Source organism: Formica exsecta, unplaced genomic scaffold, assembly GCF_003651465.1.
Source record: "Formica exsecta isolate Colony F162 unplaced genomic scaffold, ASM365146v1 scaffold465, whole genome shotgun sequence".
Taxonomy (NCBI): Eukaryota; Metazoa; Arthropoda; class Insecta; order Hymenoptera; family Formicidae; genus Formica; species Formica exsecta.
Genome location: NW_021851887.1, coordinates 366,581 through 390,459, shown reverse-complemented (window position 1 = coordinate 390,459; position 23,879 = coordinate 366,581). Strand labels below are relative to the sequence as shown.

Below are 23,879 nucleotides of genomic sequence, written 5' to 3'. Positions count from 1 at the left end.
GGGAAAGATGCAATCGAAAGGCATTAATGCATTAATGGCCTCTGCACGAAACACCACATTCCATGGCAAGCTAATATCGAAGCACAGTTTAATTTAAAATTCCGGCTATCTCATTTCGTCGAAAGATGCAATCGAAACTCCTCGCGGCATTAATGGCCTCTGCACGAAACACCACATTCCATGGCAAGCTAATATCGAAGCACAGTTTAATTTAAAATTCCGGCTATTTTCGGTTCTCATTTCGTCGAAGCCGAAAAGTCTCGTTCGAGGTATGTTGTACTCTCAAAGTTTCTCGCTCGCAATGAAATCTGCAAAGAGAGGAAAGAGAGAGATCGAGAGAGAGAGAGAGAGAGAGAGATAGATGATAGGAACGTACCGGCACAAAGACGGAACTGGCGAAAGGAATGAAAGAGAGAAGGAAATACGAAAATGTGGAAGACAATAAAGAAAGTGCTCGGATGTGGGAGTTATCGTCCGGGACGTCGAAGGTGGAAAGAGGTGACACACGAAAGGAAAAGCGGAAACCTACTCAACTTAGCTACCGTGCTTTCCCCGTCGCCTTCTCCACCCCACCGTCATCTCATTCCACTCTTTATCCCGGTCCTCCACTCTTCTCCATCCTTCATCTTTCTCCGTCTGTCTTTGCTTTTCATGGTCGAGCTATATAACTCGGAAAGAGTCTCGATAGCGAAGGGGGAGTGCTTTAAGGAGCCCCGTGCTTTCAGTTCAATATTTGCATGGCTCCCGGGCGCTCACAAAAGAGAGAAATCTATCAATTCCTGTCTTCTCTGAGGGGCGCTTCCCTGCGCTCCACGATGAAATCATTACCGTGCTACGCTGACGGGTACCGAGGCCTTTATGTATCGCTACCAGAAAGAGCGCCATTCGGGATGCTGCCGGTTCTCGAAAGCGAACGGGGACGGGCCATTGTGTATCGATCAGAAATGAAGCACCGTAAATCATGGGCACCGCACACTTTCGCCTGCACATGACTGGGAAGATTTATTCGTTTTACCTGCGTATTCCGCGTAATACACTCATTGGTATGTGTGCGAATGAGCGTAATGGGATAGCGATTTGTTTGTTCGCGCGAGATAAATAATATTCTTCGAAAGATAGAAATAATGCGTATATATTGTCAATCGTTCAAATATACTTTGCTGTACTATGTATCGTTCTCTTTTAAAAAAAGACTCGACTTGCAACAAAATCTTATTCCTTTCAAAATAAGTGGAATCAATTTACGTATGCGTTAAAAATGTATAAATTTTTAAAATAATTCATATCTGGTAATGAGAACTAAACGTGACTGACTCGATAATAAAATTTTATTATTTTATTTTTTATTATTTTATTGTCTAGGAATTCCTTTGAATTTTCTGATATTCATTCTGTGCAAACAGGTTGAAAAAAAAGGAAATGAGCTTCGAAATCTTATGTATAAAGCAGACTAGTATCGTAATACATGGCCAGCAAAATATTGCACCTTACACGCGGCGGTTATCGCAATAAATACACATTCAGCGCAACGGATCGCATTTAGCGACCTCATGAATAAAGTATGACGTCTACATTCCGCAGGGAAGTTGCGGAGATTTTTCCTTTCACGTATCTGCCGAGAAACTTTAGTTCGCTCAAGAGAAGGGAGACGTGCACGAAAACTCGTACAATTGTCATTCTTTACTGTTATCTTCCCGGACGTTCATCGTCATGTCCTTATTTATGCAACGGGGTTGCATTCTCAAGGATCATGAGAAGCTATTTTACCCACAGCGGGAATTCTCAATATGTAACCGGACAAAGAGTTTGCGATTCACAGAGATTTTCTAACGCAATTGACTCTCAAACAAATCTGTCTCCAAGAATATCTTTTCCGAACGCATGTCTTTTCTAACATTTAACACCTATATCTTTCTCTGTCTGGATCTTTTATACGTTTTATGATCGTTATAAATATTATCATAATTGCAAGTATAGTTGCAAATTGGCAGTTTAATGCGTACGTACAATGAGCGATCTGGCAAACAATAAAAAAATATTTGAGAAAAGCTTTCGATTCTCTCAAACTGGATTCTTTCATACAAAGCACCGTGATTCAAAGAACCGAGATGTGCGCTCAGCCGTCGAGAGAGTTGGAGGAATTCCAAGTAGATAAGTACCGCGCGTTGTCGGTCATGTAAAGTCGCGCGACACTTTTATTGCGGAATAAATTTGAATAACATCCTAAAGAAAGTGAAAAACGTTCGTTCAGAATGTGCGTTCACCTTAGAAGCGGAAGTTTGTCGGATGTTAAAGCGTCCGCATCCATCATAAAGTTATCCAAACAATGTATAATTCGCATGTGTGATTCGCTTTTGTCGCAACACCAGAGATTCTGAATAGCGTGTGCAACTATTATGTATGTTCTAATCTCGAAAATTCTCTTTCAATTCGCGAGTGTATTCGCATCGTTTTCCGTCATTTCACGTCGGCAAATTTCGAGGCAATCAGAGCGATTCGTGAGGTACTAGCTTCGCGATGAGTCTCGCACAATGAAAATTTTGGAAAGCTTCCAGGTAATGTATCGATTTTCGTGTAAGCGTCTATTGCGATGAGAAGCTGGATCGGGGAGAGAAGCAGAGAGAAAGCGGGTCGTCGAGCATTGTGCCAGAAAGTATGCCGGAAAACTGACATAAGCGTCACCGATTCGAGTATTATGCAATATATGTATACCGTGCTTGTTTGAACTGCATGCATTCGCACGCGACGAAATCTCGGTAAATGCGCATTCTGGTTACCGCCGTATAAATTCATTGGAGCTCCCTGTATTATGCAGACGTTTTATGATAACTCTGGTACATCCACTCTCCATAGCTCTTCTCATGTATTTTTTTTAAATCTTAAGTAAATTTTATAATGTAACATCTAGATAGTTTATATACTTGATGAACGTAAAACGTTTTTTTCCTTTTTCTTTTTCTTTTTTTTTCTGTAATAGCGTTGTTTTTAGTATTCAGGTCAAAGTAATGAAAAGACAATGAAACCAGATTGTAATCGAGTCAAATCGAGATTTTAGAATAGAATATTTTAATTGTTAAATTAAATCAACTAGATGGATTCCCCTTTTCAATCATTTATTTATTCTTCTTGTGTTTGAAATAGAATAGAATTATGCTAATTTTTTTAAAATAGGAAAATCAGAAAATATTTCTATCTTTCCTAAATTTTCGATGTTTTAATTCAATATACTTTTATATCTTTATTCTATGAACACGAAATAGAAAATTATCTGACGAGAAGTTGCTGTTCCATCATTAATCGCAATGCGAGACGCGCGCGGTTGAATCTCGAGTACGCCAAAATCACAAAGTTCTGGAATGCCTCCAGGAACTATCTCGATTTTCGACTAGCCATAGGAGCAAGAAACTAACGATTGTGCTGAACGATCGTGCCAAGAAGAACGTCGAGACGCTCTCGCGGGCGCCGCCGAGTCGAGTTGCATCGAGGATGCAGCAGCCTCGATATCTGAATCGCCTTCGTTACGAGAGCGCGACTATGTGCAACGTTAGCAATGACGCTCTTTCGGGGTGAAAGATCGGATATTTTCAACGACGATGACCTTTCGCGATATATAGACAATGAGCTTGTCGATCGCGAGCATGTGCACAACGCGTATGTATGCACCATTTGCCCGAGGAACTTTGTCGAGACACGTGAGTCTTTTTCTTGATAAAATATCTACATATATGCCCCCGTTTGTCTCTTTTCTCTTGCATTTCTCATATTTTCTTTCGTTTCTCCTCTCGAAATGCCACGAAAAACGCTGCCAGCAAATATGTATGCGTACTTCACTACTTCTTATTACCTCTCTTGAGAAACGTAATTTTATTTTTTCCGCAATAATTTAATGAGCGACGAAGCAAACAAAAAATAATGTGGAAAAGAAGATTTATCGGTTTTTTTTCCTTGATTTTCTACAAGATGCGATGTTGAAGTATGAAACAAGAAATTGTTCCATTGTAAACGCGTCATGCATTTTTCTCATATTCGTCTTTCGTCGTCATTCTTGAAAGAAAGTGACACTCCATTTCTTTGCGAATAATGCAGAGAGAAAAATTTATCGGTTTCACATGTTGCAATTTCGAAGAATAATAACAGATTGTTCATCTTCAAATCATTCGCGAATCGTTCATATATCTAGGATAGTCGTACATACATGATTCTTCTATCTATACTTTCTTATATCACTCCTATCTATCATAGTATCTCAATTTCTCGGATCGGTAAGAGCTCTTTATGCCAGTACAACTTCTTCCTTTTCTCTCTTCTTATCTTCGGCTTTGCTATGGAAAGAAGGGCAGCGCGGTTGTCTCTCACCAGGATTTGATGGAACGGAACGCGAACGGAAAAGGAATGTGCGAAAAGCGTAGAAAGGCGGTTATTTGGCGACTAAATTGTCCTGTTTGATGTTAGTGGCTGATGTCGCCCAGAGCATCCTCAAAGAGCTCCGGGAGGAAAGAGTATGGCTAAAAGTAGTGGTAAACTTGGAAGACATTTCGCGTGCAAAGAGACGTCAAGCTTCGTTCTCGTGCATCCGCCTACTCGCGCAGTTTAAACGTAATTCGTACACGGGTAGGCACGGAGGTGAGGCAGTTTGCAGTCTGCCACCATTTTTACGCCAGATCTTCGCGCGAGAGTAAGAACGCGTCCTCTTTCATGCCGTGGAAAAGGATTCGTCGTTCGCTGCGAACGATGTTCCGCTCGGGCGATTCTTCGGCTTCGAAGAAATCCGATTTAGTCGTCGGGCAAACGACGGTGCCGCGTGAATGAGAGCGCCGTTTTATCCACGTTCGTCTGCTAGTCGATACAACCGTTTGTGTTAAAAAGAAAAATAAGTAGTCTTTTCTCTCTGTTTTCATATAGAAGTGCGAGCCAAAATCACGATACTTCTTGAGAGCATCTTGAAAAGGACGGATATTAGAGCCATTTTTGTTGAGCATCCAATCAATAGTTCTTCTATTCGCGCAAAAATACCATCTTATATACATATATTATAGATATTTCATCTCTCTCTCTCTCTCTCTTTCTCTGCTTTATATAAAGATATTGTGAAACTTTTTTATTAAATTATAAAATTATATTTCTTTTTAAATATTAATTTAGAGAACTAATTTAGAATCGATATCTGCTTTAGAAAGATCAAATGCAAAATTAAAAATGTAGAAAGTTATATTTAACATAATTTAATGTATATATATATATATATATATATACATATTTTTGCCTAAATGTTTCTCTCTCAGTAAAAATACAAGGATGTAATACGAATATATATAAAAACCATAAGCTCCGTTTCAAAATAAATTACCTAAATCAAGGGTGAAAAAATTTTATTTGCAAACAAGTTCGCTTAAAATATAAGACAAATTATATTATTTGCAAATTAATTCATAATACGAACTTGAATAAGACATCATCTGAATCCACGATTCCATTTAAATCCAATCTATTTTATATTTTCTGTAATTTTTGCCGAATCAAATTATATTACTACAAAATTAATTATCAAAAAATTATATTGTTATACTTTGCGGCTTTTCATTGAAAAATAAAAATAAAAAAACAATATAGATTCGAAGAATGTAAATACACAACTAGTAGCAAGAATGTTTCGATCTTCTATGACTCGTCGACTTCCTGCGTTCACTTTAGAAACGCCCCGAAGTCGTTATACAGAATAAAAACGTACGGGTAAAGCTTTTTCCTGATAGCTAATGAACCGAAGAAAAACGGAGCTCACTAGGTGAAATTTATTCTGCTTGACATACAAAAACAGATCGCTCTCGTCGTTAACCGATCTAACGCGAATTCTTTTCCGTAAAGATCAAGAATAACGTACAAGGTATTGAATCTAATATCATGGTAACAGATTAATTGTAAAAAAAAAAACTTTGTCACATTTATCAACGGGGATCTTTACGAGGAGTGTCTCATCTTTATCGGACGTAATTTTATTCATCTTTTTAGTCGCGGTCCGTTCATGCACAATTACGGCGATTGTGCACGCGGAGCTTTTGAAGAAAATCGCATTGTCACGGAGAAACGTGGACATATCGCGATTGCAGAGGAAAGGAAGATTACATTTTCATACGGTTCCTGAATCGCGTCGACGTATCCATCGTCAAAAGCGCACCGTGTAAATCGCGCGCAGCCCGTTAATTTGGCTTTGCCTTTAAACGCTACGTACACTATGACTTGTCGGAAAGGATGGAACGGGATGGAAACAGAGTTTTATAATTAAAGGCTTCCTTGTTGCATGCCGCGTTTGTGTCCGAGCATGTAATAGTGTAATAGCGCTGCGATCCGGATTTACAGATAAATTAACGCAAGCTTTGAAATGCGCGTTGGAATTATTCAAGGAACCTTCAATTGAGTCGCTAATTATAAGATCTTCAGGCTCTCATTGGTAATACCGTAAGACTCAAGCTAACTGTAAAACTACTATTGGCGATTTTCTCATTATTAATTTAGTGAATCTTTGTCTATTGTTACTTCCTTTTTTAGAGATTGACAAAACATAATTTAAATTAACAAGTATTAATAAAAGCAATTATTAAATATATTTATTTGATATTGAAATTTTCTATTTCTATTGTAAAATGTTTGAAATTGAAATCATACAAATATTCATGACTTATTTCAGGAATCCAGTCTAAAAATTGAAAATATAAAATATGTGTAATCTTAAAAATTGTTCAGTTAGCTAAATAATTTAATAAAATAGTGCCACATACACAAAAGAGCAATTGCTGAAGCGGATTTACGTACTTAACATTTTACTGCGTTTTTAATAAATAATAATTAATGTAATAATATCGATTATAGATGGATGTTAATGTGAAAAGAGCGTTTCACGAAATATAAGTTGTTCGAATCAGTCATTTCATACACGTAACAATCCAGTAACATTTATGTGGAGGGTAAAGAGAGCGTGCAAATCGTGCGCAGCCATTAACCCTGTTTCCCTCTAGCCAGTACGTTCTGCCAGTAAAACTCGCAATTGAGATAGCGAGCTGTGCTTTGTTCGTACGTGGGTGTATTTGCGACCGGGCCCGATGCATGCATCCAAATCCGTGATTGTGGCGAGAGAAAGCTTAACGTTTTCGCTCTTAAAAGATACCATGTCTCCATCTACACCTCGACCGGCGCGTAACAACGACGCGTTTTACTCGCGTAAAATCTCATGCACTCTCACCTCGTTCCATTTATCGGTTTCCCACATCGGGCAGGACACGGTGTTGCAGGTCTCCTGAGTGCGCGGTTTGTGCGTGCCGCTGCACTTGTGGTCGGGTAGCTGCAACGACAGAGATTTAATATTAGTTTTAGGGTCTAGGAGTAAACGAGTTATTACGTGCGCGTAAAAAATATTTCCCGAAAATCTGAAATATCTTATTTCTACACCGCGAATATTAAAGGGTAAGTTTATAAAATAGTATTCATTTTAAAGAAAGAGAATTATAAGAGAAAGCTGAATTGCATCTCTCTTACCATAGATCTACAAAAAATTGTAGTTTATACACAATATATTACACACACACACACATATATATATATATATGCACGTGTAGTGAACTGAACTGTATTAGGGATCGTGGAATCTTCCAAGATCGTTGTGAGAAACGCGACAGGCTGCATATGTAAATGCGACTCTCAGACAAGTACGAAAGTATACGACATAAAATTCCTGAGATGAGAGGAATAGTTAACGTTCCGTCCGCACGGAAACGCGACGGAATTACGGCGTGTCTAACGTCAGTGGCGAAATGTGAAAAATGTGGCGTTTTATCGTGTGCACGCGTAACTCTGATTCGCATCGCGCGCTGGCAGATTTATTCCGGAAAGATTTATTTGTCTTTACATCCCGCGGAGTTCCATCGCGTTGACACTTTTCTGAGAGTAAACGTGACATTCCTCGAAGTTTTCGAACCGCGCTCCACTTTTTGATATGACTATATTAATTTTGCATGTGCTAGAATTTAAATAACTGAGCTGTGCTATATGACTTTTAAATTAGAATGCTTTACGTAAATATCAAGAGAATTTAGAAAAAATTATATATTCTTCTTTCATAGTAAATTTTTTGACAATTATAATTGTATAATGGATGATTAGTATGGTATTTATTAAATAATGGTATTTACTAAAAAATAAAGAATAATAACGAGACTATTAATAACGATGTTAATTAATAATTATTAAAATTCTCTAGGATGAATGTCAATAACATCGATAACTAAAGATTATTCGTTATTAAGAGATAAGTAATTTCTCGCACTTTATCAGAATCATTATCGCGAAAATATAGCTAACGAAAAGTTTTATTTCTTATTATTATTGAAAAATCCCTTTCTCTTTCGAATTTACCTTCGTAGTTTCGTTCCCGTTCTCCTCGGTGCAGAAGACGGACCTCGTTCGCGATCCACCACCGCAGCTCGCGCTGCACGTGCTCCATTCTCCGCTCATCCATCTGAAAGAACAGAGAAAGAAAATGGCTTACAGCAACGGTATCACAGGGATATACCGAGTTTAAGTTACGAAGCCGCGAAATTATGCAGCTACTTGCATCCGTTACTTTGCGTAACGAAGCCGTAAACATCGTCGTACGCGTGTCAAAAACTGATTAATATTCCGTTTCTGTCGGTGCGACATTCGACAAGCCCTTACGTTATTTAAGATCGGTATAAAAAAAGAAACGTATGTGCCGTCAACGCTCATGATATAAGTTTTATGGTTTTATGGTTTGAAGAAGGCGACATATTGCTTGAAAACAACGAGTGTTTCCATATTGATACGTTTTTTTCTCTTTTTTACGTTAGTGGGGATACGTTCATTTTTCGTTCGATTTTTCGCGTTACTTACGAGCCGTGGAATATGAGACTGTCGAGTTCCAAAATATAAAATAGAAGTTTGTACACGTGGTTTGCCAAAAAAATTGCTGTTTTTACTTCGCCCATTTTCCATCATAATTATGTAGGATTGCAAAGTTGATTATATACATTAAATAACGCAATATATAATAATGCAATAAAAATGCAAAGAAAAAGAATATTAAAAAAATACAATATCACAAAATATTTCCTTAAAAAAAAAAGAAATATACTTATTAGCAAAAAATTTTATGACTTTTGTCACAGATTGTTTGCATAATATATTTCGAAAGTACGGAAGTTTCGAATATATATATATATATATCCATATATACATATATATATATATATATATATATATATTCATATCCAAATGTGAAGGGAATTATCCCCAAAAGTTAATCATAATTTCTTCTGTAAGTAAATCTCTTAATATATATTCGTATTTCTTTCCTGATTTGAAATATTTTCTCATCGAAAAGTGTTGTAAACATTTCATGTCATTTACATATTATCGATGAAATCGAAGGATTAATGACAGACTGTAGCTTTGCTTTTAATACAATCTTGATAACTATGGATATTTTAGATTGAAACATTTCTTCATTGAACTCTCGGCTAATATCTTTGATGGCCTCGAATTTCAATGTATCGGATATAAAGCCGATAGAGAAGATACCGATTTTTGCTGAGCATTTATCAAGTAACATGGATAGAGAGTGCCGAGAGTGCCTCCCATCAAGCTAACAGGCTTTTTTTATGAAACTGTCAAAGTCACTCGGCATTTTTCACATATGATACCATAAAAATGTTTCGTGTACGAGCGATTGCGCTAAATGACAAAGTGAAACGGTAACTCCGGCTCGTGACTGGCATTACGCGCGGGATATCGATCACCGATTATTATCGATCTTGCCGCTCTCACGAGCCGCCCTGGCATTCTTTCCACGTGATCTCCAAAGTTATCTTTGATGTGATTCAATTTCCGCGACGATAAAGCCGACCGTGTGTATCTATATAAGTTGGACACGGTAAAAGCCGAGTTTATACGTAAAGTATGCACGTTGTCGAAATTTGAGATTAATAGTTGTAATTTTTTCAATTTCCCACGTATCGTATATTTCTCCTATGAAAAAAATCACGCTAGACACACTACCGGATTTTATCAATCGATCACGCTAACGGCTCTTGGCTTTATGACGTGAACCTCGTTTACAGCGTAACAGGTGCACAAATATTTGTGACGAATTCATGATGGATCCCGATTTTTCAAATTTTCTAGCGTATCAAACTAAAAAATGCTCTGCTTATGAAACCTAAATATCTTTATATATTCTAATAAAATTAAATTATAATAGTATTTTGCTTAATGATACCGTAATGTCATTTACTATAAAACAGTGAAAAAAATCAACATTAACTGACATTTATTCGGTTTTTAATTAAACCAATATTTTTTCCATTAATAATTATTTCTGTAATATATTTTTTAAATGCAGGCTCTCAGAATTCTGAATCGAACATAGCGGTTACTTAAGCATCAATCATGCATAACTAAGGATAAGTAGTAATGTATGATTGAATCATAACTTTCAGACCTAAGTGCGGTTATGGCTTTTGAGAGTCTCGTTTCTCTTTGGGGAAAAGGCAGACCGTTTCTTAGTCGGTCTGACCGTATTGAATTCGACTAAACTCGGCCACTCCAATTAAGCTGTTGACCAATTCATTGGTATCGATCGATATCCCTGGTAATTTATCAACGCAAAGACTTGTAATCGCGATATCGTCGTGTCGCCGATGCCATAAAAGTTAAGTCGATCGTGTAGTCCGTCTCCCATCGTAATCGTTAGATGATACGATTCGATTACTGTTAGCGATACCGATGTCACAAGCGTGTTCCAAGTAGAAATTTTCTTGAATTTCATTGGATCGATTAATCGGTTGACGTGATATAGATGGAGTGAGATATATTACAACACGAACGTCCGCTCGATGAAAAACTAATACGTTTCTTTCGAACGCAATTTTGTAACGTAACTGATGTTTCTTGTATATCTAATACGATTTTCACTTATTAATTTTCCGCGAAACACAAACTCGCATTCCAATACCTTTTCAGAAATAATAGTAATATTCTCTTCGTTATATAGTAACGAATAGTAGCAATAAGCGTTGGTAAAGATCATCGACCGCCTCGTGAACATTGAACCATAAATTCAGGCACAAAGAACAGAATCTATATACTAGACTGTAAACTTTCAGCGTTGCTCCGCGGTTCTCGCTTTCAGCGAGTATCCAGAGAAAGGGAGAGAGAACAGTTTGCGGGAGTTTTTGTCCGAGTCCCGTCGACGGCGGAGTATCTCGTCGTTTGTTGGACGATTCCCATCGCGAGAGCTGGCTTTAAATCGCTGCCTCGCAACCCTTCCACGAGACGGAAGAGAAATATTGTTGTAGGAACAAAGATCGTTTGTACCGAGCAGTTCCCAATTTCTCGCTCGCTCTCCGCTTACTTCCTCGAAGATTTCGAAATATCGCTTGTACGAGAATTAAGATTTATTCGCGTTAAAAGCACAAAACACGGTGAAAGATATTGTAATATTATACGAGGCGATATAGATACTTTATTCGCATCGCGAGCGAAAGACATGTATATAATATCTACTTTTCGATTACTTATACGCGAGTTGGACGTTCTTCGACGTAGAACGTGCATGCAGTTCTATTAAAAGTAGTTTACTCTGTCCAAAAGTACTCACTTCGTCGTGCAGGGGTGCGTGTTGCACGGCATCAGGGTCTTCTCTGGCCGGTTGTTTGGATCGCAATAGCTGTCCTCCACGACACTCTCATCGGCGCCAACTGATTTGCACACCGTCATCGCCATCTTGAAACCTATTAGTGCAAAAACGCGACCGACAAATTAGCCCTCCAATTTGATAGCGAACGCTGTCGTGCAAATAATGCTGCGATGCTGTAAATTTCATTTGACGTCTTCTAGAACGTCCCAATTTTTTAAATAATCGCGGAACATATTTAGATTACTAAATGTAATAAACAAAATTTCCAAGATATTAAGAGTTCTTTTCGAGCAGATATATAACAATCATGCTTTGGTATTGTTTTTATATAATGCAATTTAAAAAAAAAAATGAATATTTGAAAAGATAAAAATGAAATCTTTGAGGAGTTTATGTAAATAAATCGTTCAAGCTACGATGAAATATTCATCGTAATATCGCGGTACTTTAGTTGTTATGTTTATTTGCATAGGAAAATGTAGTTAAATTAATTCAGTAATTACCAACCTCCACCGCAGGACTTGGAACAGGCGGATATCGATTCTAAACTCCAGGAGTATCGCGATTGGCAGCTTGATCCATTCCCTCCGCACACGCCACACGCATCTGTGTTCTTGTTACTACCAACTCTAAGGTCACAGCCAACCTTCTGCAACAGAAATCCATGCTCGATTAATGAAATACGTCTTTCACATAATGGATCTTAGTCATGGTTGTCTCTAACATTGTCGAAGATGATAATTTTCTCTTAAACACTTGTTACATGCGCGTTAATTTTATTCCGTTACTTCAAATTCATTTTTTTTTTCAAGAAAAGTAATAATAATTGCCTAAAAATGTTAACTATGTAGTATTAATATATTTATTTTTAATTTAAAAAATTATATTTAATTTATAAAGATTCTATTAAAAAAAGATATAAATTCTCTTGTCTGGTTAAAACCTGTTCAATTTTTTGCAAGTATTCATAAATTACTGTTCGGTACTGAATACAAAAATTTTATATTTTATTGCTGATTCAAAAGTCGCGTCAATATAATTTATAACGATTTACTATTTACGTGGCGTCAGAAAATTTTTCTAGTCTGAGTTTTGTAGTTGAACTGCAAGAGTTTTTCGCGACGGTATTTCGGAGGATATTAAGAGGACTGACGAACGCTGACGTGCCATCGGGATTCATGCGAGAACGAGGAACATCTCGCGAAAATTCAGGACCTTTGAGGAGGCGGGAGAGTAGAGATGGTAGAGGTGGAAGGAGTCGTCGCTGACGTCGATTCGTGACCTGGCTCGGACGGCAAACTGATTTGTCATTCAGGTTGCATGGAGGTTTGCTCGGAGGTCGGGGAGTACATTATTCATCCCTTATCCAGGGCGAGAAGAGTGAAGGCAAACTGGAAGGCGAAGGTGCGAGCGAATGAGCGAAGTGAGACGCGTCGGAGATACTAGGAGGAAGCAGCGGCGAGCGAGAGTAAAAAGGAGAAGGACGTGAGCCTAACGAGGGATCTCCCGTACGATAAACTGCGGTGGCGAGATAATCCGAGATTTCGTAAAGTGACTCGCGACGCGAATAAATTGTTCGTCCCTATTACGCACGCTTAAATTTTTAAAATCAGCAAATCTCGAAGTGTGCGTTTTTGCGATGACAAAAAAGTAGAAAACAAGGAAATAATAAACTCAACGAGTAGTTTCTCTCTCTCTCTCTCTCTCTCTTTTTCTCATGGCAATCATTTATCTTTTTTAACATCTAAATATTTGCAAACGCGTATTATTGTATTTTATTATAATCATATCACATTATACGTAATTGTATATTTCTGTCTTATATTTCGCTAAATAAAATGACGTGCTACTTCTACTTCTTTTAGTCGTTATCCTCCTCAAATCGTACGAATTATTCATCCATCCCGTTATGCTTTGATATCTTCTTCTATAAACGATTTTACATAACGGTGTCGTTGAATGAAAGATAGACATTATCGGACGAAAATTGCGCACTAAATTCAGTGCAACGCGACACGATGCGCATACAGCGGGCGCGGCGGTCTCCATTTCGGCCCAATTGACCGTTCGATTTGGCTGCAAAATCGAAATAGGGCTCGATTATCGTTCAAGTTTCAAACTCTCTCTGAAATACTTCCATTAAACATCGGCGATCGTCATTCGGCGAATTGCAGCAGTTACGAGCCGCAGTTTTATTCCGTGCACCAATGCAGAAGCCAGTTTAAGCAGGTACTTTATTTTCGTGCTCTCGAAACTCTGGCTCTCTAATAGCTTCACGCATCGAGAAGCTACACTAACGCGAGAGCAAAAATATCTGAGGAAATGGAGATGCCGGACAAAGCGAATTGTGAAATATATTCTCGTCGAATAGCACGAAGAGAAGAAATGTTTTCGATGCACACACATTCATGTAAAATCTAATTTTTAATTATAATATCATAATTGTGGGGAAATGCCCTTTTCCTCGAAGAAGATTATAAATAACTTTATCAGTTAATCAATCAAAATCCTGTGATATGTATTTTTTACTTACCCCTATATAATTACTTAATAAAAATAAAATAATATTAATTCGATAAAAAATTCAATATGTTATTAAAAATAATTTAGTTTACAATTGTAATTTATTTTCTATCACTTCATAGCGAGTGAGCGAGCGAGAAAAAGAGAAAGAGAAAAAGATTCGTGAGACCGCGAAGACAATTATGAGAAAGACGGAAAAACTAAGGGATCAATGCTCGCCAAACGATTTGCGTTCGGCAGATCGGGATATGAAGAAATTTAATTTCATGCGAGGATGAATTTGTTTCACACTTTCTCTCTCTACTGTATGACAATAGAACAGAAATATCTCAACAGCCATGTGTCTGCGCGCCTGTATGCTTCTTTATACATATAAAAGACATGCATGCGGGTGCGCCGGATTAGGTTTACTTTGCCGCGGAAGTGGGAATCAATGATGGGACTCGATAATTGAAAGATAGGGTCATCGAAGCAACCCGTTATTTCTCTACTAGGTAAACAAGTCGGAAGAGAACGAGAATTTCGCTGGGCGTGAGAAATGAAATATCGCAGGACTTAACGGTACTCTGTCGATCTTATGACCCTCTTCTATTCCTGGTTCCGCACAAATAATCGTTGCAATATGCGGTGACAAAAATAAAGAGTTGGAATTATAAAAATATTATCATTAATATTACATATTTTCAATTTATTAATATTGTAAATGTATTATTATTTAACGTTATATTATATATAAAATTAATAATAATATATACAATACTTGCATTAAATAAAAAGATCATGGATTTAAAGAGATATGCCTTATAATGTATATTGCAATCGGTATATTTCTTATCATTTGTAATTTCTCTCTGATAGCTTTTCTAATTTCTAATTATAAGTCATTTCATATCTATGTAGCAAAACACTTAAAAATTTTTTAAGACTATTAAAATAAATTTATACGAAGATTTTTCAATACTTTCGGATCGAAATCAATTACTGTGTCAATATACACCCTCTATTTAAACTGAAATATCGGAGGGATTAGCAAAGACGCAAAAGCCGATAATTGCTAATGCTCTCGCGATTTTCCACACCGTAGCGATTCCGTTGCGCAAATTTGACTGACATTCAATTATTCACCCACGCGCTCGAAATTCTATTCGATGTTCCATGTTCCTTTCTTAGCACTCTTGCTCCCTGCACCCTACTCCATTAAGATACATCTCGTCTTTTCTATGAATCTCATACCATCTTCCAGCCATCGCGCCCCACTTTCCCTTCCCTCGCAATCGTTTCTATCTTTTAACATAGTTTTCTCGAGAATAAGATTTATACAGAGTGGAGAAAGGGGTGCTTAACCCCGAGCGTTTTATTCGCCTTCAGTTTTCAATGGCACGATAAAATTTATTGTGCATCTGTCCAGAACTCTACGACTCTGATTTAATCCTTGCTTTTTATAATCGTTCCCCATATTCATTTAATTATTAGACAATTTCTTTCGATTTTAGACATAAGAAACTGAAAATGGAAGTTTAAAAGAGAAAAAATAATTTGACAAAAACTAGAAAAAGGAGCAGAAGGAAGCAAGCAAGAACTTATTTCTAGGAAAGCAAATTTTTGCTTCTTGTATGGCTTCTCTCTTGTTCTTTCCTTCCGTTGTGCAGCATTAATCTTAGTCAAATCTTGTTAAAAAGTAGCAGTTTGACCGAAATTTAGAATACAAACTTTGATAAGATACTTCCATATTCGTTTAAAGTATTCTCCCATATTTGTGTTCAAAGTGTTCTTTCATTCTCGTAAAGTTTAATAAGAATGAACACCTAATTACTATTCATTTCTGAAGAATTTTTTTTTATGAAAAAAAGAAGCAGATAACGAAGCTTAGCATAACTTTAGTAACAAAATACGAAACTTGCGGCGGATAATATTCGCTTCTTAGGCGGCGTGAAAAAGCGTGAATCTTCTTTCGTAACTCTTAAAATATATTTAAACCTGATAATAATTAAAATTATATATAGAAAACCCTAATTTTTAAAGAGAATTTCGCGAGACATGGAAGAAAGTTAGTGAAATATATAACGATTTTTCAGAACATTGATAGAACATTAAACTACGTGGCTGATAATTCGTAATAATGTAATTTCTCAAAATTCACCGTTTCCACTACTAGGAACGGTATGAATGGCGTAATAATTTCTCGCCCCGAAGATAAATTTTAACGAGTGCACAACGTAATGAAAAAGCTTTGGCGCGACCATCGGGCGTGCCCACAACGAAAGCGGGACTCGGCACTTTTAATAACGCAAAGCCAGTTTGCGTTTACTGGAGTTTGCTTAATGCTTAATTACGTAGACTTCTCTGCTGATTAGATATTGTCCCCGCGACTATGTTGCCGGCATCGCTGTTATGAGAATTCGTTAATTATTCCCCGGCATACCGCGAACGCGCTTCTCCGGCGTTATTGTTAATCCGATTTCTTTCTGGTTGTTTCGCGGTATCACGAGTCTCATTTAATTTAGGATCAAAGAATTAAGATTTTAATGCTACGTCGAGGACGCACATTATATTTTCGCGGCAAGAAAACGTCCAATTTGTATGCAGATAAAAATTTTAGAGAAGAGTAAATGAAATGTACTTGCGATTTATTTTTATGTAGTAGTTTAAATATTTCAAAAAATTATTCTTTATTTTAATTCATAAAAATTTGAAATATCTCTAATTTTTTTAGCAATAATAAATAATAAATTTATGAGATATTTAATAATTATAATACATATTTTAATAATTATATTGTACTAATAAAATATTAATATGTAATAAAATTTATTTCGTGTCTAGTTTTTTATAATTCTATTTTATAATAATTTAATTTTGCTATTCGTAATAAAATTGCAAATGAGAGATGATATTAAAATCTAAATATAAATGACGAATTGTAGTTATGATGAATATAAACAACGATATAATTGAATTTTTATTTAATTAAATACATTAATTAAATAGATAATTTCTTTTTAAACAGAGAGGTATATAAGCATTTTAAATATATCCGACTGTACAATGTAACGGTAATTTCGAGTATTTTCAAGAAAATAATGAGAGATTTTAATGAAACTTACAAGTATCTTATTAGGATATCAAATCATTAAAAGTTATCAAGAAAGCATGCTTTTGAGCTTATTAAAACGGACTACGCAACATTATTGTACAATAACATGCTGGACAATCTTCATTATGCTTCTCGAGAAAATATATGCACGCATATATACGTACGTTATATGCATATATATGCATATGACGTAGATCAAATTAAGTTAATGGACGATGAGATCGGGCTTCTCGACACGCCCATGTTAAATATTAGCAGAAGACTGAGTTAGGAGCACGCTTCGTTATGTTACATTTTAACAACAAGATGTGAAACACGCCCGCGTCGTAGCGACACCGAGAACCGAGTTGCGAACGCGTTTAAGTTACTATTTGATACGTACACGCGCTTATGCGTCGACGTCTAGCGCGAAAATCTTCTCCGAGAGTTTCCCCACTAATTCCAAATGTTACATCTTCACGAAGTTTCGACAGGAGACGCGGCAATTGCGGTTAAATTCTTAAGTAACGCCTTCAATTTAATCCAGCGCTTAAGACCATCCTCGAAGTAAAATATTTAAGAACGTTGCTTATCTACTTAATTAATAATTTCTGAAATTTTTCTTAAAATTTTTACTTCTCGAAAAAAAAAAAAAAATTACAAGAATAAAGAAGAGCAATCACGCATATCTATACTTGAGATGCGCATACGTATATAGAAATGCATATAATATTAGCGCTCTCCGTTTCCACACAACTACAAACTCTTTGATCTCTGATTAACTTGGAGTTAATTTTTCACGCTAAATATTATCGATAATTTCATTTAATTTGCATTTACGTTAATACAATTAATTTCAAACATGGCTTTTATGTACACATGTAAAGGCTACTCCCATTTATTGTTTCACGTAACGTTTCGATTATATTGTTCGATTCACACATGATTCTTGATTAATTAATTGAGTAATTATTCGATCAAAATTACAGATCGGATTATATCGATGTTCAAAACACGTTGGCCAAGCTAATAGCAAATTTAATATGTAAATTCCCAAGGTATTAGGCAAGCTGGAATCCATCGATTTAACAATGCAAACGAGTAGTTAAATGGATTAATAAATCAAAATACAATTTTTATTCAAACATTATTACTTGGAGTTATTTACATTCCGAATGCATTTCCACATATATCTAGAATGGCCTAGGTTTATCGAAATTGTTTGATATTTGCGCATGGAAAGATGGAATGCGGAAAAACGGAATCAAGAAATACTACTATCGCACAATCGTTCGAGCATCAAATTAAAGCTTTCAGAGAAAAAATAATGTTTTCCTTAGTCGAGTTCTTTTAAGCTTTTATTTGATTTATTTTTAAAACTTTTAAAACTTTTATTACTACAAAATTACTACGCTTTTACATTACACTTGTCTGACATTAGCGAAAATATGCATTTTCTACAACCAACGATGATTAATGCAAAAATTATCCTATATAAAATAGTGAATCGTAATCACATCGCGGGACTATTTGCCTTAATAACGTCTCATTATTATCTAAATTTTAGCTGAATTAATAGAGTCTAAGTATCGCTGTATTTCCATAATTAACGAAAGGCTCTTACGTGTTGATCGACCGACAATTTATAGTGACTGACAAGCGACGCACTGTACCTATCGCTTAATACCCCTCGTGCCTAACATACTGCCGTCTGCGCATGACAGATCCATGATTTCCAATAATGCCGCGGTTAAGAATCGATAATTATCCCCTTTACTACAAAATCAAGAGAAGATTAAATCAGATAACCGCTTCCAGTAATAAAATTTTCGCGAGGAATATTCGATTCTACATTCGTTTGAATTGTAATGCTGCCACCTCAGTTATAATTGAAACGTGAGAATATATATTAATAACAGAGGAAGATAGTTTTTCCGATGTAATTTAACGTATCGATTCATATTCTACATGTTCAGTACATAGCATTATCGTGTGCTAAAAAGATATACACATTCGTGTATATTACATAGCTATTAAACTCTGTTGTAGTCGCGGATTAGTACATATTTAATTATTTCAAGAGATATAAAAATCATGATAATATTAATACATATTTATGGTTTGCGACAATTTAATTTGCGCTAATTATTTTAATCATATATTAATAATATTTTAGAAGAATACAATATATATCTAATTTATATACTTGGTTAGTATTGTAATATACGTGAATCAAGGCCAGGTATAAAATAGCTGATATATATTCTTTCTCGCCACAAACACCGCCTCGTGATAGATATTCGAGAGAAGTGGAATAAAGAGTCAAGAGCACGGTTGGTTTTCAATTCAAGCATCGGATCAATGACAGATTACAATAAGCGCAGAATAATGACGTCACGCTCCCAGCTCAATCTCTACCTGTCTATTCTGAAGCGTAAGGTTTTTAAAATTGTGATTATTCTGATTTCCGACCACTTTTTTAATTGTTTTTTCTTGTTAATTCCATTAAAATAAATTCGCGTTCATGCACAATTTTTAATAGACAGATTTATTAAACCTTTAAGCCATTTGTCATATATTCTACTGGCATTCTAATACCCATTGGAAATATCGCAATTTAAACATATCATATGACAAGTATAACGTTATCGATTTCTTTTTCCCATAAAATTTATTTTGTTTTAAAAACAAGAATTGTTTAAAAAAATGAATTAACGATAAAACATTATATCCATAGAGAGGAACAATTATCTCTATTATATTTTTAGTAAATTAGATTGCTCATTAATTTTTTATTTCAAACTTAATTTCGGCGCATATCGACATTTATACACTTGTTACAGAATTTCATAATGTAAACAAGTCGTAACAATAGCCAATTATAGGACGTAAACAATAGCCAAAATTAATATATTATTCATTTAGTCTGCTTTATATTTTCTTAGTACAATACTTTCTAATTATTAATGATGTCGTATGTGCATTATTATATTTATTCTACTATAAGCAACATTTTTAGACCAATCATTTCTACGTAACTTAAGTAATTAACGCGTATAAATCCAAAATGATTTGGACCATCATTTCTAAGTCCAATTTGTTCAGTTTTAAGAGAAATGCAAATTAACGAAGCGTTTGGCAAGCGGTATTCGCGAACTTTACCAAACTGCAAAATGCGCCAGGATCTTATATTCTTCAATAAAAAAAAGTGCTAGTATATAAGAAGATACCACTCACCATACATTCGCCGCCTATGCACACATCCGTGCTCTCCGCATAACATCTCGTGCCGTCCTCGACCTTATCCGCCAGCTGCACCACTATCGTCTCGTCGTTATCGTATTGAAGACTGTCCGTGGAATCGTGCGGCATCGTCCTCTCGTTCGATGGCACTTCCTGCCGCGACCGCCTTCCAATGCCATCCTCGAAGGTTTGCTCACCGCGGCAGATCAAAGCGCACGGTCTAGCCGGATCGTAATGGGGGTACCATTTGAGCAGTTGTCCGCTGTATGGCACATTGTTGAAGGCGGCGCATTGTGCCCCGCGAAAATCGCCCGAGGACTTCTCGCAGGGCTGAAATCATAGAAACCGGGGAAATCCCTTGTCAGGCGAACTCATTAAACGCTTCTACGATGTCGTTATGTTACTGTATAAGCGCCTACGAGAAACCATCGTCATTTCATGCTCTCTTCTCCCTCCTGCTCTAATGCACTCTCATCAAGACTATTCAAACAACCTCAGATTTTACTCTTGAGCCATAAGAATAACTGGATATTTTTACGATTTTTACTAACAATAACTACAAATACGACGACGGTCCATCTTTTGGTAATTTTTAATATTAGTCGTGTAAAATAGTGATTGTATATTAATACATGGAAAAGTATCCTGTTATATATATATATGGGAAATTATAGCGAAATCATATTGCGTGGAAAACTAGGTTTCCCAATTCCACCAGCAGCTAATTATAGGATAAAATCATATTCCATTTATACTTCTCGAACTTGGCTTGAGATAGCGAATTCGAAGTGAAGGATCGACGCCCTAGAGTTACCATCGCAAAAGTGCCCGCTAATTATCGTTATAATTAACGATTCTATAGTTGGACCGCGATATCTCCGGGGCATTTCTATCGACATTTTCGCCTCCGTGAGTTTACTTCACTTTTCACAAAGTTAACGTACAATGTAAGTTTCTCCATGGAGAAACGTTTATTATTATCTCTTCCATCCTCTCCTTCTCTCTTACCCATCTTATTCGTCGTGTTTTCTTTTTATTATCCACTATAAAAGAACAAAATTTTTGAAATTTAATTCTACAACATTGTAATATAACGACGCGAAATATCATTTTACAACGCGATAATTATATTTTATTATATTTCTATACGAAACTATTATATATGTAAAACAATTGTAAAACGATATTCTCTCTCTCATCATCATTATCGTTATTATTAATGTGCCGTAACATAATATATCTGTTGCTATCAAGCAAAAAATTTTATATTATAAAATGCTGATATAACGTAAATGTATTTTACATTAAAAACTTTTCAATTTTCAATTTTATATGACGGATTATCTGTTTTATATATTGAGTACTTTGTTAGCACTATGTTTAACGCTTTATATACCAAGAAACTTCAAAATAAAGAGCTTAAAATTAAAAGATTAGAAAATTAGAGATTTCTTGGTAATAAATTATAATATTTTTTTAAAGATAATGCATGTGTGCAAAGGCATCCTGTGATAAATGTTTAGCTTCTAATATTGTGCATTATTATAGTTACATATATTTTTATTATCCCCAGATAACGTGAATTACATTAGAGAATAATCGCGCATAAATTAATCTCCCTTTTTGAACGAGAGGATTAATTATGGTCAGTTATGTGCAGGGGGCAAACCTTTGATATAAACGATGTCAAATCGCATTTTGCTACGTGTGTGATAATTATTCATAGCAACATACGACGTGTTAGCTCTGTCCGCGATAATTATCAAACTCGATGTAAAAATTAGATGCGAAATATAAACGTGAATCAACCAATCGCGTAGCGCGGACATTTTCACGTTGCATTCAATATATATATGCAGCAATTTCGACCGAGCGACGCGGACGGTGAGGATAATGTAGCTAAACATACGCCGCTACCATTGTTAGGAACAGTGTTTGTTGTAATGAATTTGCCGGCAGCGTAGTAATTAATTAGCCCGGATCGGCCGACCGTAGAGTTCAGTTTCAATTGGGTTGACGCATATTCTGGCAACCTGCTGAGTTTACATGCATATATTGCAAACGTGTTGTAAGATATCTACTTTAGCATCGAGAATTGTTTTCGTAACAAACAAGGCTACATCGTTTTATATAAATTATTGTGTTGCACTTATTAGTGTTTTTAATTCTTCTATATTAAATTTCATCTTTTTCTCTCTCTATTTTCTGTTTTTAATTTAAATTTCGATCGGTATTAATCGTTTTGTAAAAAGATTACGCATAAATTTAGTTCGCCTATATTATTTTAAATTGAGAATATCTTTGATATTCGCAGCATCTCAAATTCTTGTAATAATAAAATTATGCGATACAGAGACTAATAGTTTCAGGCTACTACACGCTATTGCTATTATCTCTCTCTCTCTCTCTATTACTGTTTCCTTCAGTGTTGATTACTAGTACAGTGATTCGCACGAACGTGATAATTTCAACTTACTGGATTAGTTTGTCCATATAGATGATCTATAAAATAATTTACAGCTGTGCAACAATGTTACACAATAATTTATAAAGATATTATTCTCGGTATGTTGTATAACTACTATTACTACTAATCCGATAACAAGTTATGCTTATATAAATTTTATTTTTATTATAAAAAAATTGTTTGTATACAGAAATGTGATCATTTTTAATGAAATATTACTTTATATTTGAAGATTTATACAAACTGCAAATATGTTCCATATCATACCTACGATTAAAATTTCATGTTAGTGATATTTGACGCAAAAGTCTATAAATATTCCATTTGATACTACTAAATACTCCTCGTTATGAATGTTGACATTTCGTTTGCTATGAAATTTATAGGCAATTAGTAAATCAATTAGCAAAATCCGCTACCACATAGTAACATAGAATAAAATTTATTCATCAATTTAATTGAAAACCATGTAGGAAATTCCGTGCCAGTAATTTCGATAGCAAAACCAAGAGTATCTTTTAAATCTTATTTCTTTATTTATTTTTTTGGATGTTGAACAGGCAATATCGTATGGGGCGGAAGCAAAACGGAAAGTGTCCTGAATTCTTAATTTTCTATCGAATTATTCATTTGCAAAAGCTTTCCTGGTATAGAATAGATAACCGGAAGAGGATAAACAGAGCACAGATATATTACATATGCATTATATATTTATTTACGGGAGATGAAAATCTGGATATATATTGCACAAATAACATAATAATACACTTAAATTTCTATTAATAAATTAATTTTAATTAATGATAATTAAACGTTTATCAAAGATTATTCTAAAATACTATATATATAACCTAAGTTATTATATAAATAAA

General features: G+C 35.5%; 1 protein-coding gene across 3 annotated transcripts in view; it reads right to left on the bottom strand.

Annotated features, from left to right (window-relative positions):
- LOC115241060 (protein madd-4) overlaps positions 1-23,879 on the bottom strand; it is a 208,440-nt gene that overhangs the window by 18,261 nt on the left and 166,300 nt on the right. For 2 of the 3 annotated variants that reach the window (XM_029816587.1, XM_029816588.1), the window contains exons 1-5: positions 20,535-20,878; positions 12,209-12,350; positions 11,663-11,795; positions 8,404-8,506; positions 7,235-7,333 (exon numbers count right to left, since the gene is read on the bottom strand). In XM_029816587.1, the coding sequence (XP_029672447.1) occupies positions 7,235-7,333; positions 8,404-8,506; positions 11,663-11,795; positions 12,209-12,350; positions 20,535-20,669 (612 nt within the window). In that variant the 5' untranslated portion in view covers positions 20,670-20,878. Of the gene's footprint in view, positions 1-7,234; positions 7,334-8,403; positions 8,507-11,662; positions 11,796-12,208; positions 12,351-20,534; positions 20,879-23,879 lie in introns of those variants that run through there. The other variant, XM_029816589.1, reaches the window with a different exon arrangement.